This window comes from Paramisgurnus dabryanus, chromosome 19 (assembly GCF_030506205.2).
Source record: "Paramisgurnus dabryanus chromosome 19, PD_genome_1.1, whole genome shotgun sequence".
NCBI classification, from domain to species: Eukaryota; Metazoa; Chordata; class Actinopteri; order Cypriniformes; family Cobitidae; genus Paramisgurnus; species Paramisgurnus dabryanus.
Genome location: NC_133355.1, coordinates 9,861,918 through 9,875,631, shown reverse-complemented (window position 1 = coordinate 9,875,631; position 13,714 = coordinate 9,861,918). Strand labels below are relative to the sequence as shown.

Sequence of the window (13,714 nt, the reverse complement as noted above, 5' to 3'; positions counted from 1 at the left end):
CACCAGCTAAACCAGCATAGACCAGCATAATTTCCATGCTGGTTTGATGCAGTTTTTTTCAGCAGGGTCAGTGTGTCTGTGCATGTGTGTTGGGTCTCTTTACGTGTGTTAGTGTCTCTGTGCATGTGTGTCAGTGTCTCTGTTCATGAGTCTCAATGTCTCTGTGCATGTGTGTTTGTGTCTCTTTATGTGTCTGTTAGTGTCTCTGTGCGTGTAAGTGTCTCCGTGCATGTGTTTTAGTGTCTCTGTGCATGTGTGTCAGTGTCTCTGTGCGTGTGTGTCAGTGTCTCTGTACGTGTGTTTGTGTCTTTTTAAATGTGTATCAGTATCTCTGTGCGTGTGTGTGTCAGTGTCTCTGTGCGTGTATGTTTTTATCTCTCGATGTGTGTGTCAGTGTCTCTGTGCATGTGTGTCAGTGTCTCTGTGCATGTGTGTTTGTCTCCGTGCACGTACGTTTGTGTTGTTTTGTGTGTTTGTGCGTGTGTGTTTGTGTCTCTGTGAATGTGTGTCAGTGTCTCTGTGCGTGTGTGTCAGTGTCTCTGTGCGTGTGTGTCAGTGTCTCTGTCCGTGTGTGTCAGTGTCTCTGTGCGTGTGTGTCAGTGTCTCTATGCGTGTGTGTCAGTGTCTCTGTGCGTGTGTGTCAGTGTCTCTGTGCGTGTGTGTTTGTGTCTCTGTGCGTGTGTGTCAGTGTCTCTGTGCATGTGTGTCAGTGTCTCTGTGCATGTGTGTCAGTGTCTCTGTGCGTGTGTGTCAGTGTCTCTGTGCGTGTGTGTCAGTGTCTCTGTGCGTGTGTGTCAGTGTCTCTGTATGTGCATGTTTTTATCTCTGGACAAGTGTGTCAGTGTCTCTGTGCATGTGTGTCAGTGTCTCTGTCCTTGTGTGTCAGTGTCTCTGTGCGTGTGTGTCAGTGTCTATATGCGTGTGTGTCAGTGTCTCTGTGTGTGTGTGTCAGTGTCTCTGTGCATGTGTGTCAGTGTCTCTGTGCGTGTGTGTCAGTGTCTCTGTGCGTGCGTGTGTGTCAGTGTTTCTGTGCGTGTGTGTCAGTGTTTCTGTGCGTGTGTGTCGGTGTATCTGTGCATGTGTGTTTGTGTCTCTTTACATGTGTGTCAGTGTCTCTGTGCATGTGTCTCAGTGTCTCTGTGCGTGTGTGTCTCTGTGAATGCGTTAGTGTCTCTGTGCATGTGTGTCAGTGTCTCTGTGCATGTGTGTCAGTGTCTCTGTGAATGTGTGTCAGTGTCTGTGCATTTGTGTCAGTGTCTCTTTACATGTGTGTCAGTGTCTCTGTGCATGTGTGTCAGTGTCTCTGTGCGTGTGTGTCAGTGTCTCTGTGAATGTGTGTCAGTGTCTGTGCATTTGTGTCAGTGTCTCTCTGCGTGTGGGTCAGTGTCTCTGTGCTATGTGTCAGTGTCTCTGTGCATGTGTGCCAGTGTCTCTGTGCATGTGTGTTTGTCTCCATGCACGTATGTTTGTGTTGTTTTGTGTGTTTGTGTCTCTGTGCGTGTGTCTGTATTTCTGTTTGTATATGTGAATTTGTGTTTGTCACTGTGTGTGTGTGTGTGTGTGTGTGTGTGTCTGTGTGTGTGTGCACCTGTGTTTGTGTATTTGTGTCCGTGTGTGTGTCTATGTATGCTGGTCTTTTCAGCAGGGTTGTGAATGCATTTGCTTACCATCAACCTTTTTGAGAAATTTGTCTAAACACATCTGTTAAGAATTCAGCTTCAAATGTCACATATAAGCACACATAAAGGAAAAAACATGATGTCACGTCTTACACTGAATGTCAATGGAAAGTCAGAGAAAAGCCACTCAATTGAAAGCAAAACACTGTGTCATTCTCTCCGAGTCTTTCAGAGTGGGTGTTTGAAAGCTTCCAGGTGTCAAAGAAAAAAATGCTCACTGTGTTTGTATGTGCGTCAGTTTTCAGGTCAATGTGCAGATGAAATGCTGAAGGCCTACGCCGAATTCTGCAGTCGTCACATGAAAGCTGTCAAACTGTACAAAGAGCTGCTGGCTAGAGACAAGAGACTCCAGCTCTTCGTACGGGTAAGAGAACAAGCGAGATGATACCAATGACTCAGTTAGGGTTTGCATAAGCGCAGCGACTGCTGATGTGACCGAGGCTCCACCTGATCCGTGTGTTACTAGTGGGAGGACAAAACAATGTTAAGTGATGAATGATAGTCGGTGGGTGCGCTAATAGCTTCACGCCTTTCATGGATGCGTGAATCATCAGTTTTACAGGTGTCTCAATTGCACTCCCTATTTTTATTTATTTGGAAACACGATTGCATCCAAACATCCGTCAATGTTCATAAAATGTGGTCTGATCTTTAGCTACGTCACAACAATTGCCAACACGGCACAAATAATGGCAATAGAAATACGTCAAAGGTATGGATTGCAGCTTTAATGTTTTACATTATGTAAATATTGATTGACTGTGTATATTTCCTAAGAGGCTAATATGTATTATAAAAGCAAATTGGAGTCAGGTGATAACCTAAAGTCCAATTTTTGAGATAACAGGATTGTAAGAGCTATAAAAAATATATTTATAAACTGGGAGAGCCGGATGTTAAAGCAATACCAAAATGTCACTTTGGGGTAACACATTTTGTCAAATTATTAAATGTCACTTTGTCTGTGAAATCCAGATGAAAGTGATGATATTAGGATTATCAATGTTTGGTTTCAGTCATTGATTTCACTTTCATTTTAATCTTTGACATGACCCTACTTAGTCAATATTAAAGATATAGATAGATAGATAGATAGATAGATAGATAGATAGATAGATAGATAGATAGACAGACAGACAGATAGATAGATAGATAGATAGATAGATAGATAGATAGATAGATAGATAGATAGATAGATAGATAGATAGATAGAAAGATAGATAGATAGATAGATAGATAGATAGATAGATAGATAGATAGATAGATAGATAGATAGATAGATAGATAGATAGATAGATAGATAGATAGATAGATAGATAGATAGATAGAAAAGAAAAACTTTTAAACCACTTAAACGTCTTGTCGTGCACTAGCCTTGTGATGCACCAGCGTGACCTTACGTATTACACAATCACATCGAAAGGTCACGCATAAACAATAAACTGACCTGAAGACATTAATTAGTATCAGTCCACATACAATAACTTAGGATCAGTCATCTTTCTCCACACTTGTAAACAATGAAGCGGTAGTTTCGCATACCTCATACATCTTGCACTAGCCATGTGACCCACCTGGTGCGTCACATGGCTATTGCAAGATGAGAAGTTGTGGTTTAAAAGTTTTTTTTGTGTGTGTTTAAATGATCGTTTTGTTAGATAAGACCCTTATGCCTCAGTTGGGATCATTTAGAGCCCTTGAAGCTGCATTGAAACTGCAATTTTAAACTGCATTGAAACTGTCCAATAAAGTCTATTTAATTGAGAAAAATCCTAGAATGTTTTGATTAAAAAAATTAATTTCTTCTAAACTGAACAAAGAAAGACATAAACATCTGTGGATGATATGGTGGTGAGTAAATTATTGGGATTTTATGAAAGTGGCGTAATCCTTTAACAAATATTTCCTGAGCTTAGCTGAGCTATGCTGTCACCATTTATTTTAAAGTTTTGAGCCTTAATCTAAGGAATTTTTGTGAGACATATTCAAGACAAGTAGATGCTTTTATGAAACCTATATTAAATCTCTATTAAGACTTTGGAGCTATGTGTGAGCAAAAAGCTTCTGGGCAAACTGAGGCATCCATTCTTTCTACTTACTGTAACAGTCCATTTATTGTGTTTTTTATTTAAGAGGGCGAGTCGGGGACCTCTGCTCCGTCGTCATGGGTTCCAAGAGTGCATCCTGCTGGTTACCCAGCGCATTACCAAATACCCCGTCCTGGTGCAGCGTATCTATGACAACACCAAAGGTGAGACAGAGAAAGTGTCTGAGGTACATAATCATATAAATGTCGGTATAATGAATCCACACTGAATTCACTACACAATTTCTTTCACCAACGAATGCAACGTGACCATTAACTGGAGTTCATGTAGTAATGGGTTTGATTCCTAGAAACACAAACTTGATAAATGTATTTTGCGAATACTGCAAATTTTCTTTGATTTAATGCATGTAGTTTGCACTGAATGTTGGAATTTAAAAATATTAGCAAGTTAAAATTCAATTCATAAACCAATTAATTTATTGATTGTGTGTGCAGACAATCCAGAGGAAGCTGCAGGTCTGTCTCAAGCTCTGTGTCACATACGCGAGCTGCTCAGCTCCATAGATCATCAGGTGATGGAGCTGGAAAGGACACATCGGTTACAGGAGATCCGTTCCAAGGTCGACCCGCGTGCTGAGGCTAAACTCCGCTCTGGAGCTTTGTTCAAACCGGCAGAATTTCTCCGCAGACAGTTGATCCATGAAGGGACGCTGCTCTGGAAAACCCCTAGCTCTCGACTCAAAGGTGTGCCACAGAGTTTTGGGGAAAAAAACGTGAAGTTGGAAAATGTGTTTATTTTGTCCTGTTAAATCTTAGAGAGAAATTCATGATTGTCTAGACATTTGTATGTATAATCAAAAACTCATATATTGATATATATAATCAAAAAGTCATTTATAGATAAAAGTTGATATACTGGCTGACATGTTCTTGTGTTTGTGTTTCTTTTCCGTTTCAAATTAGATGTTCAGGTTCTGTTGATGACGGACATTTTAGTTTTCTTGCAAGAGAAGGATCAAAGGTTCATCTTTGCCAGTTTGGTAATTAATGAATATTTCTTCCATAATTATTAGCACTTATTTAGTCAAACATCACCATTATTTGTACTCGTACAGTATTTAGTGTTAGGAAACTGATCAAAAATCTATACAATGATAACAAGCTAAGTTTAGGTCTAAGTTTCACACATTGCCTCTTTTCGTTCCTGCCATAGGATAAGTCGGCAGTTGTTTCGCTGCAGAATTTATTGATTCGAGATATAGCCAATCAGGAGCGAGGGCTGTTCCTGATCAGCGAGTCCAGCCCACCTGAGATGTACGAGCTGTACGCTGCATCCAAAGAGGATAGAAACACCTGGATACGGCTCATCCAGCAAACCAGCAGCAGGTATATGCATGTATATGTATATGTATATGCCATGCATGTATAGAGTTTAATCTATACACAGTCTGTTTACAGTGGCATAAATAATACACTGAAATATTCATCATGATCATTTTGTGACACAGCTGTCCCTCAAGAGAAGAATTCCCGTTAATAGAAACAGAAGATAAGGCCCTGCTGCGAAGACTGAAAGGTTTGTAAACTAAAACGCACACACATTTACTTTGCAAAAGTAAAGGTTGTTGATATTTTAAATAGCCACTTTGAACATGTTTGTTTTCATTCATTCAGCTGATATCCAGCAGAAGGACAGGGAGGTGTTAGAGCTTCTTCAGGAGCGGGTGACCTTGTTTTCTGACATGGCAGAGGTTATGGGAGGTTACGAAGTCGCCCTGCCTACTTGTTCCAGAAACCTCTTTAGAGCCGATTCTCCTCAGGCTCCGCAGGGAGAACAGCTACTCACTCAGGCCATAACCGAAGGTTAATGTTATAGTAATGATCATTAAAATACAATATCAATAATAATATATTGGTGTGAATAGGTTTTTGTCGTACATGTTTTTTATGCATTTTATAATTGCAAATATATTTTAAATATTCAGAATATTTTGATTTATCTTTTGAATCTAACCAATTCAAGGTAAATCACAGTGCTTATACTCAGTTATTTATTGAATGTATTTTTAAATCTTGAAATTTTTCTTTTTGCAGTGGACAGGTTGACAGAGCTGCTGTTAGGATCTGATTTTGAGATTTCTGTGCCCTGCAGTTCCAACGGCCACCACAACCACACTGGAGCGCTAGTGATCAGTGCGTGTCAATACAGCCTCATGCCTCAATGTGTGAATGATTGTATCTTTGCCATCTCTGATTAGCTAAATATCATATATAGCTGACCAATGTGCTTGTTTTTCCTTTAAGATGGGCAAGAGGTGTTAGTCAACGGCTCTCAGGAAAACCAAGCTGCTCAGGTAAATTTATATTTAACTTTTTTATAAAATTTTGTAGCTGTCATTTTATAAAGTAAGGAACCAATTCAATTATTATTTCAAATGGTTAAAATGATGATACCTGTTGAGGAGAGATGTTAAGGGGTTAAAATGTCATATACGTTTACATTGTAGGAGTCATATTTAAGCATTAAAATATATTCAGACTGAACCCCTGGCAACGTGCTAAATAGTGATGGACAATATATTGCAGATGCTAATATATCGGCCAATATTTATTTTTTGTCTCTTTTTTTTTCATCGCCATCGGCCGATAAATATTTTCAGTCGGCTAGTAAATTTCTCTATTACTTTAATTTGATGTTTGTAATAAAAAGACACTTAGTGTCACTCAATGTACACCACACCACACTTAATCAAACAGTATCATAATATGTCTGAACAACATTAATTATGTTTTGTAGATATGTTTCAAAACTTAAAAAGGATATGTTAGTACTTTAAAGGGGTTTATTTCAAAATGTTATGCATAAATAATATTTTTTTTTGTTTCACCAATTTTCTGTTTGTGTGTTATTTACTGTAATAACGTTTGAGTTATCGGCCAGTCTGCCGTACAGCTTTCTTAATATCAGCATCGGCTATAAAAAACACATATCGGTCCACCTCTAGTGCTAAACCTCACAGAACACCTTAGCAACCATTTGGTAACATTCCAAAGCTTCTCAGAACTCCCTAGCAACCACTTGGCAATGTTCTTACTGCACATTGACACGAGATGGAAGTGTTAACGCTTGTCTGAAGCGTGGCCAACAGTCAATCACAATGGCCGCAACACATTCTCCGGTCTTCCATAAACGTAATTGGCTGGCTTCGCCTAGGTTATTTGCATAAGGTGATCTGATTGGCTGACGCGCAAGTTGCCGCTTGAAAAGTTAAGAAATGTTCAACTTCTGCCGCCAGCAATGGCAGTGACGCGGCGCAGACGGATCCAGAATTTAGTTTGGCAACGCATGACGTCACCCATTCAAAGTGAATGGGAAACGTTAACGCTTACGCCCCTTGTGAACGTACTGCTAACCTCTCAAAACTCCCTGGCAACCACCCAGCAATGTTGTAAAGAACACCTTAGCAACCACCTGGCTATATTTCAAACCTGTTAGAACACCTTAACAACCACCTGGCAATGCTATAAACCTCTTAGAGCATCTTAGCAACCACCTTGTAACATTCTAAAACATCTCAGGAGTCAGAATTCCATAGCAACTATCTGTCAAAGTTCTAAAACTCTTAAAACACCTTAACAACCACTTGGCAACTTTCTTAAACTTCTTAGAACAAACTAGCAACAAGCGTGCTTAACCTCTCAGAACACCTTAGCAACCACCTGGTAACATTTTAAAGACTTTCGGAGCACCCTAGTAACCATTTAACAAACACAGCTCATATTTTTTAGCAAAAAATAATAAGACTCAAACCGGCAAAGCCAAAAAGGATACATGGTCTCATATTTACAGATTCCTGTACATATTATTAATGTTTTTATGATATATTCTGCCCACATCTACCTGCGTCACATTACACTCATCATACATTTTTATACAATGTAATAACTATGTTTAAGGCCAGATTGTTTCTTGCTATTACTCCGTTTTTATGTAATCCTGGAAAAAATTAGTCATTTCCAAACCCATCTGAAACTCGACGGTTTCCGTGGCAACCTGCACCTACCAAAAACTCAGCATCACGACTCCACATCTCTGTTGCTGAAAGCTGTGCCTCATCTCCCCTTTTAATGACACATAACAGACTGTAATATTCAGTGTGTGTACTGACAGAGGACAGCTTGTTCAGCGAACTCGCTCGTTCAGAAATACAGTTGTGTGAATAATCTGAAAATCTCTGTTTCTCTGCAGGATGGAAATGGGAATCAAATGGCAGACAAAATATCTAGTGAGGTAATGTCATTCAGTGCAGGTCCAGACTTTGTCTCTTGCTGTTTTAAATGTTATAAGGACACCATTTTATTTATGTAGACTGCATATCGATCTATATGGATTTGTGTTTCAGGGGGTGTCACAAAGGCTGGTTAATCTCAGTGCACAACTACACACTCTGCAGGTACACGTGGACTGCAAAATACAAAATATAGCGCAATAAAAAACACAATATGTAAAGCGTTACTGAATTAAACATTTACCCTCTCTCAGGGCGTGGTGATACAACAAGACTCCATCTTAGAGCTCACCCTACGGGAGAACCCGGTGTCTCCAGCCACCACAGTGTTTCGTACGGTTCGCTCTCTGTCCCGGGATGCTGCGAGTGACGTAGGCTCGATGGGCGAGCTGACGCTGCTGCAACGGCAACACAGTCTCTTACAGGAGGAGCTTGTGCGACTCAGGGTAGCTGAAGGAAAACTCAGGGAGAGCGAGAGAGCAAGAGCCCTGTTGGAAAAACAGCTCAGGGATCTTAAGAGCAATAGTGCCGCTCCAGTGGACAGTACTGGAACTACAGGCTCACAGGTGAGATTGTTGAATGTTTTTACTCACAACAGTTTGATTTCACATTGATTTCAATATTTGGCCGTAAGAGACAGTAAATATATTAGGGTTATAGTTTCACTGAATATTTTTTTACATTATGTAGGATGATTTATGTAGTAAAAATGACTGAAATAAAATGAACGAAGGTTGCCACCTCTTTGTCTAGAACAGGGGTCTCCAACCTTTTTGTGAGCAAGGGCTACCACAATGGATAAAACAATCTGAAGGGCTACTTTTAGATATAGTCTACTCAAAACTTTTTGGTTTTACTTGAGGATTTTATTTTACTTTATTTGTTTTATTATTGTTTAAAAAAAATTCATACATTAAAGAAGCCAAGTTAATATAAAAGATAAGTAATAATTATAAATATTACAATTGAGACACTTAATAGAATGTGCTTTGGCGGGCATCTCACAGACTCTGGGTGGGCAGTCTGCAGGGGCGTCATGCACCAATTTTTTTTAAGGGGGCACAGTGTGCAAAGCTCACAGACATTTGCGCATACACATACATCAAACAAATTATATTATAGAGCTTTAAGTCTTTTCCATGGCACTTACATTTCTAACATTCTAAACGCCCCTGCCATAGTGCAAAAACCTCCAAAATAAAAGTGTTGACTAACTTTCATTTCAAATACTATTCAATCGGATTAATGACATATTGGCATCATATTTACATCTGAAACAGCATGTGTTCTATTTACGTTTTGTTTAACGACTTGTTTAATTCTGTCATTAATGCATTTTGCACAACAACTGCATTATCCTATGAAATTAATGTAATTTACATCCATAAAGTATATAAACAACGAAAATGCCATAAGCTATAGCCACGTGATTGATTTTAATGTTCAATAATGATTTTAAAAAATATGTTTAGATACAATTATTAGAGGAACGGATTTTTGCATTAAATTTTACCTTATATGTGAACATGTGTGATTCCGCGCCCCCGTGAACTCTGGCGAACTTTGGCGTTGTGCCAAGAAGATGAATCTAGAAATCTCTACTAATCAGTGGCGGCGTTTCACGAAAACCTAGGCTATGGTATGGCAAAAATTCTTCGTACAAGAAGGCCATTCTCAAATAACTAATCTATAAAACCACATGTGTGTACATACTCCACCAAACCTGTACAAAAGCATACTACGACTGCACGGATGTACACTGACAACAATACGGAAGCAATACAAATGAAACCACAACAATAGAACAATAGAAATCATGTTTATTTAAAATGCTTTTCAAATAATTCTTAACTAAGCACAACTCCAGCAACAGATAAACTAAAACAAGATAATATCAAAACAAAACATACTGTGACATCCCTTCACAAATCTTGTCACGACAACCGCCAAAACCACTTATAAACACACAATAAAGACTAAATGATGTGATAGAGCACACACAGTTATCCAACACTAAATAAAATTCTTAGTAAAACAGAGCTAAATGCAAAAACAAGTCTTACCTTTTGTCGTCGTGCAGTTTTTATTCCACAAGTGGCCATATTCAAAAATGCGCGCAAAAAAATAATACAATTCACTTCGGCTGCGTTACAATCCCCAGTGGAAGAGAACATATTTATTTATCCACAGAGCAAATCATTTTACTTCTGGAATAATGTATGCAATATGCAAAGCGCGAGTGTGGGGGAGAACCATTAGTCTGTTTAACTGTTAAAACAAAAAGGATTTTACTTGCGAAAATAAAGATTATAAAAGCAGCGGTGATCATGAGCCCTCCTGCAGCGCGAACCCCACTATAGATTGTGTTCGACTTCAAGCTGCGCTGTAAGAACGACAGACTGATGACGTCAAAGTACCGCGAGGGTGACTCGAGGAATCATCGGAAGAGTTTGATTTCAAACCGCTGTCGCGGCACGTTGATGTCATCCGCTTGTTGGTTCCAGTGTCATAGCATGAAGTCGAACACACGTGTAAATGATACTTATTAGTGATGTACCAATGTTTAGATATGTTCTACTGAAAATATTTTAAATTATCTTTAATGAGCATCATTATAGCCTGTTGATTTCTGGTGTTTTGTCTGAATGCTAGGGTATGGCAACTGCCATACGCAAACGCCGCCCCTGCTAATAAGGTCGAGCAGCAACAGCTAAGCTCGTGAGCGCGCTCAAACGCTGACGTCTGCGGCTGCGCCGACTGCCGCCAGAATAAAGTAATGTACACGATCAAAACACTATCAAAACTCTGAAAAGTGACACGGATGCAGCAGAAAATTGATAATTTGGGCATTTTAAACAGATTAAAAGATTAATGGACGCTTTTTTATTTTTGAGGTTGCTTGCAAAATCCATTTGGCTCAAAAATCCGAGGGGGCACGTGCCCCCTCAGTTTCAATGGGCATGACGCCTCTGGCAGTCTGGGCACCATTTTGAAGAGCCACTGGTCTAGAATTTACAATAATGTACACTTGTGCAGAGAAAGTCTTGCAGTTCGCATTCTCCTGTATGTATGATGTTAAATATGTTGATTTTTAATTATTTTAAACCATTACTTTAATCATTCTGACCTCTTTTTAAGGCCCCACCCACTCGCAGAGAGAGCGATACAGACGCCAACGCTGACATCCCATTGGTCAATCAGGAGTCTATGGACCAATCGGATGGCTTGCAGGAATGCAGTGACGTGGAAGTGGACGTGATATCCGATGATGATGATGATGACGATGACGATGATGATGATGACGACGACCAGGTGGATTCTAGGAGGTCTCCTCGTTCAGAAAGTCCCAGAGGTCAGTAGATTAAAGACTGAAAGACTCAAAGACTAAAATCAATGTGAAATCAAACTTTGATGCCTCTATCTCATAATTACATTTTGAGACTTAACCTTCCAGAAAGTCCTTCCAGAGTTTTTTTGTTATTGTTGCGGGCAAAAATCATTGATCTTGTAGCACGTTTTCTTAAAAAATGATTGAATATGCGGGATATTTATGCAATTTTATGCGATGAAATTGGGGGAACTTGCAAAAATTGTGGGAACTTGCAAAAACTGTTTGCAGCTTTTCAATGATGTTCACATCACATAATCATGTCATTTCATAACGTTCCCATGGCAACAGGGAAATGCAAAATCTTTCAACTTTCTGCTAAGATATATGTGATTTTTGCTACGAAAATGCGGGGATTATGAAATCATGCATATTTTGCGCACAGAAATCTGAAATTTATGCTGCGAAAGTCCGATGTATTTGAAAAATATGTGTCCCCCGCATAAATATGCGGACTTTGGCTAATTATGCGTTAAATCATGCAATCACATATTCGCGTCTTTCTGGAGGGACCGACTTAAAGTGATAGTTCACTTTAAAATGAAAATTCTGTCATCATTTACTCAACCTCATGTTGTTCTAAACCTGTATGAATTTCTTTTTTCTGGTAAACACAAAAGAAGATATTTTGAGAAATGATGGTAAACACACAGCAGTAAGTGACCATAGACTTCCATAGTAGGAATAAAAAAATATGATGGAATTTAATGGGTATCGTCAACTGTGTGCTAACCATCATTTATCAAAATATTTTCTTCATCATTTATCACAACACTTCCAAAATATTTTTTCCTACTATGGAAGTCTATGGTCACTTACTGCTGTGTGTTTACCATCATTTCTCAAAATATCTTTTTCTGTGTTAATCAGAAAAAAAAATCATACAGGTATTAAACAACATGGGGATGATTAAATGATGACAGAATTTTCATTTTAAAGTGAACTATCCCTTTAAGCATGGACTTCACAGATAGGGTCACAAATTGATAAAATGTACATTTAATATTACAAAATAGCACATGAGTTGAGGTACCATTCATGCTGAAAGCAAAAATTACATGCTGTAGTTTAATACCTAGGGTTTGAAAAGTGGCATTGTATGTATGAAACAGTGATGTTTGCCTTGGTAATCCTCTTTAATCAATAACTTGAAATTAACATTACGGTGTAGTTTCCCGGACATGGTTTAGATTAAAGGGATAGTTCACCCAAAAATGAAAATTCTGTCATCATTTACTCACTATCATGTTGTTACAAACCTGCATACATTTCTTTGTTCTGATGAACACGAAGGAAGATATTTTGAGAAATGTTTGTAACAAAACCATCCGTGAACCCCATTGAATCTTCCTTTGGGTTAATCAGAACAAAGAAAATGTATACAGGTTTGTAACAACATGAGGGCGACTAAATTATGACAGAATTTTCTTTTTTGGGTGAACTATCCCTTTAAGCCAGGACAAGGAAATAGTTATATTAGGACATTTAAATCGTTTTTACAAACATATATTTAAAAAACATTACTGGTGTATATTACTGGAGACAAAACAATGGCACTGAGATATTTTAAGATAGTGTCACTGTACGCCATTTTCAGTTAAGACAACATACATTTTAGTTTGGGTCAAGACTCAAGCCCTGTCCCGGAAACCACCATATGAGATGTTAAAGAGGGTTATGTTTTATAATAAGGTTTAAACATGGATTCATGGTGTGTTTTTCAACATAGCATCAAAAAATCTGATATTTTTGTATAAAATAGTTACATATTCAACAGACACATTGTGTATTTTAGCTTCTCTTGAAACCACATGAACTTTGACACTCTCTAACACTAAAGCAGCCTACACACACGGTTATGCAACCAATTCATTGCCACACACACACACACACACACACACACACACACACACATGCATGTTGAATTTAGCATTACATAACACCGACAAATACAAACTTAAACACACACTCACAGTCGTGAGAACTCCTGGGACCAAATAAATACACTTATTAATGTAAATGATTAGATGTAGATACTGTATGTGTGTCAAAGGTGGATAACGGAAGCAATAGCAGGATAAACATCTCTGACTAAACACAACCAGTAATCACACTCATTATGATCTGAACAGTCATAGCATCATATACATAAATATATATCAACAGAAGCCTTGACTTTAACAATCCGAACTTTTAAGAATTAGTTTATACACTCACCTAAAGGATTATTAGGAACACTTGTTTAATTTCTCATTAATCCAATTATCTAATCAACCAGTCACATGGCAGTTGCTTCAATGCATTTAGG

At 38.6% G+C, this 13,714-nt stretch overlaps 1 protein-coding gene across 3 annotated transcripts in view; it reads left to right on the top strand.

Annotated features, from left to right (window-relative positions):
- arhgef2a (Rho guanine nucleotide exchange factor (GEF) 2a) overlaps positions 1 to 13,714 on the top strand; it is a 59,594-nt gene that overhangs the window by 43,221 nt on the left and 2,659 nt on the right. For all 3 annotated transcript variants that reach the window (XM_065288314.1, XM_065288321.2, XM_065288330.2), the window contains 13 exons: positions 1,918 to 2,043; positions 3,813 to 3,930; positions 4,225 to 4,473; positions 4,693 to 4,769; positions 4,943 to 5,115; positions 5,238 to 5,305; positions 5,404 to 5,592; positions 5,824 to 5,922; positions 6,034 to 6,083; positions 7,979 to 8,020; positions 8,133 to 8,183; positions 8,273 to 8,584; positions 11,157 to 11,370. In XM_065288314.1, coding sequence (XP_065144386.1) covers positions 1,918 to 2,043; positions 3,813 to 3,930; positions 4,225 to 4,473; positions 4,693 to 4,769; positions 4,943 to 5,115; positions 5,238 to 5,305; positions 5,404 to 5,592; positions 5,824 to 5,922; positions 6,034 to 6,083; positions 7,979 to 8,020; positions 8,133 to 8,183; positions 8,273 to 8,584; positions 11,157 to 11,370 — 1,768 coding nt within the window. The remainder of the gene's footprint in view (positions 1 to 1,917; positions 2,044 to 3,812; positions 3,931 to 4,224; positions 4,474 to 4,692; positions 4,770 to 4,942; positions 5,116 to 5,237; positions 5,306 to 5,403; positions 5,593 to 5,823; positions 5,923 to 6,033; positions 6,084 to 7,978; positions 8,021 to 8,132; positions 8,184 to 8,272; positions 8,585 to 11,156; positions 11,371 to 13,714) is intronic.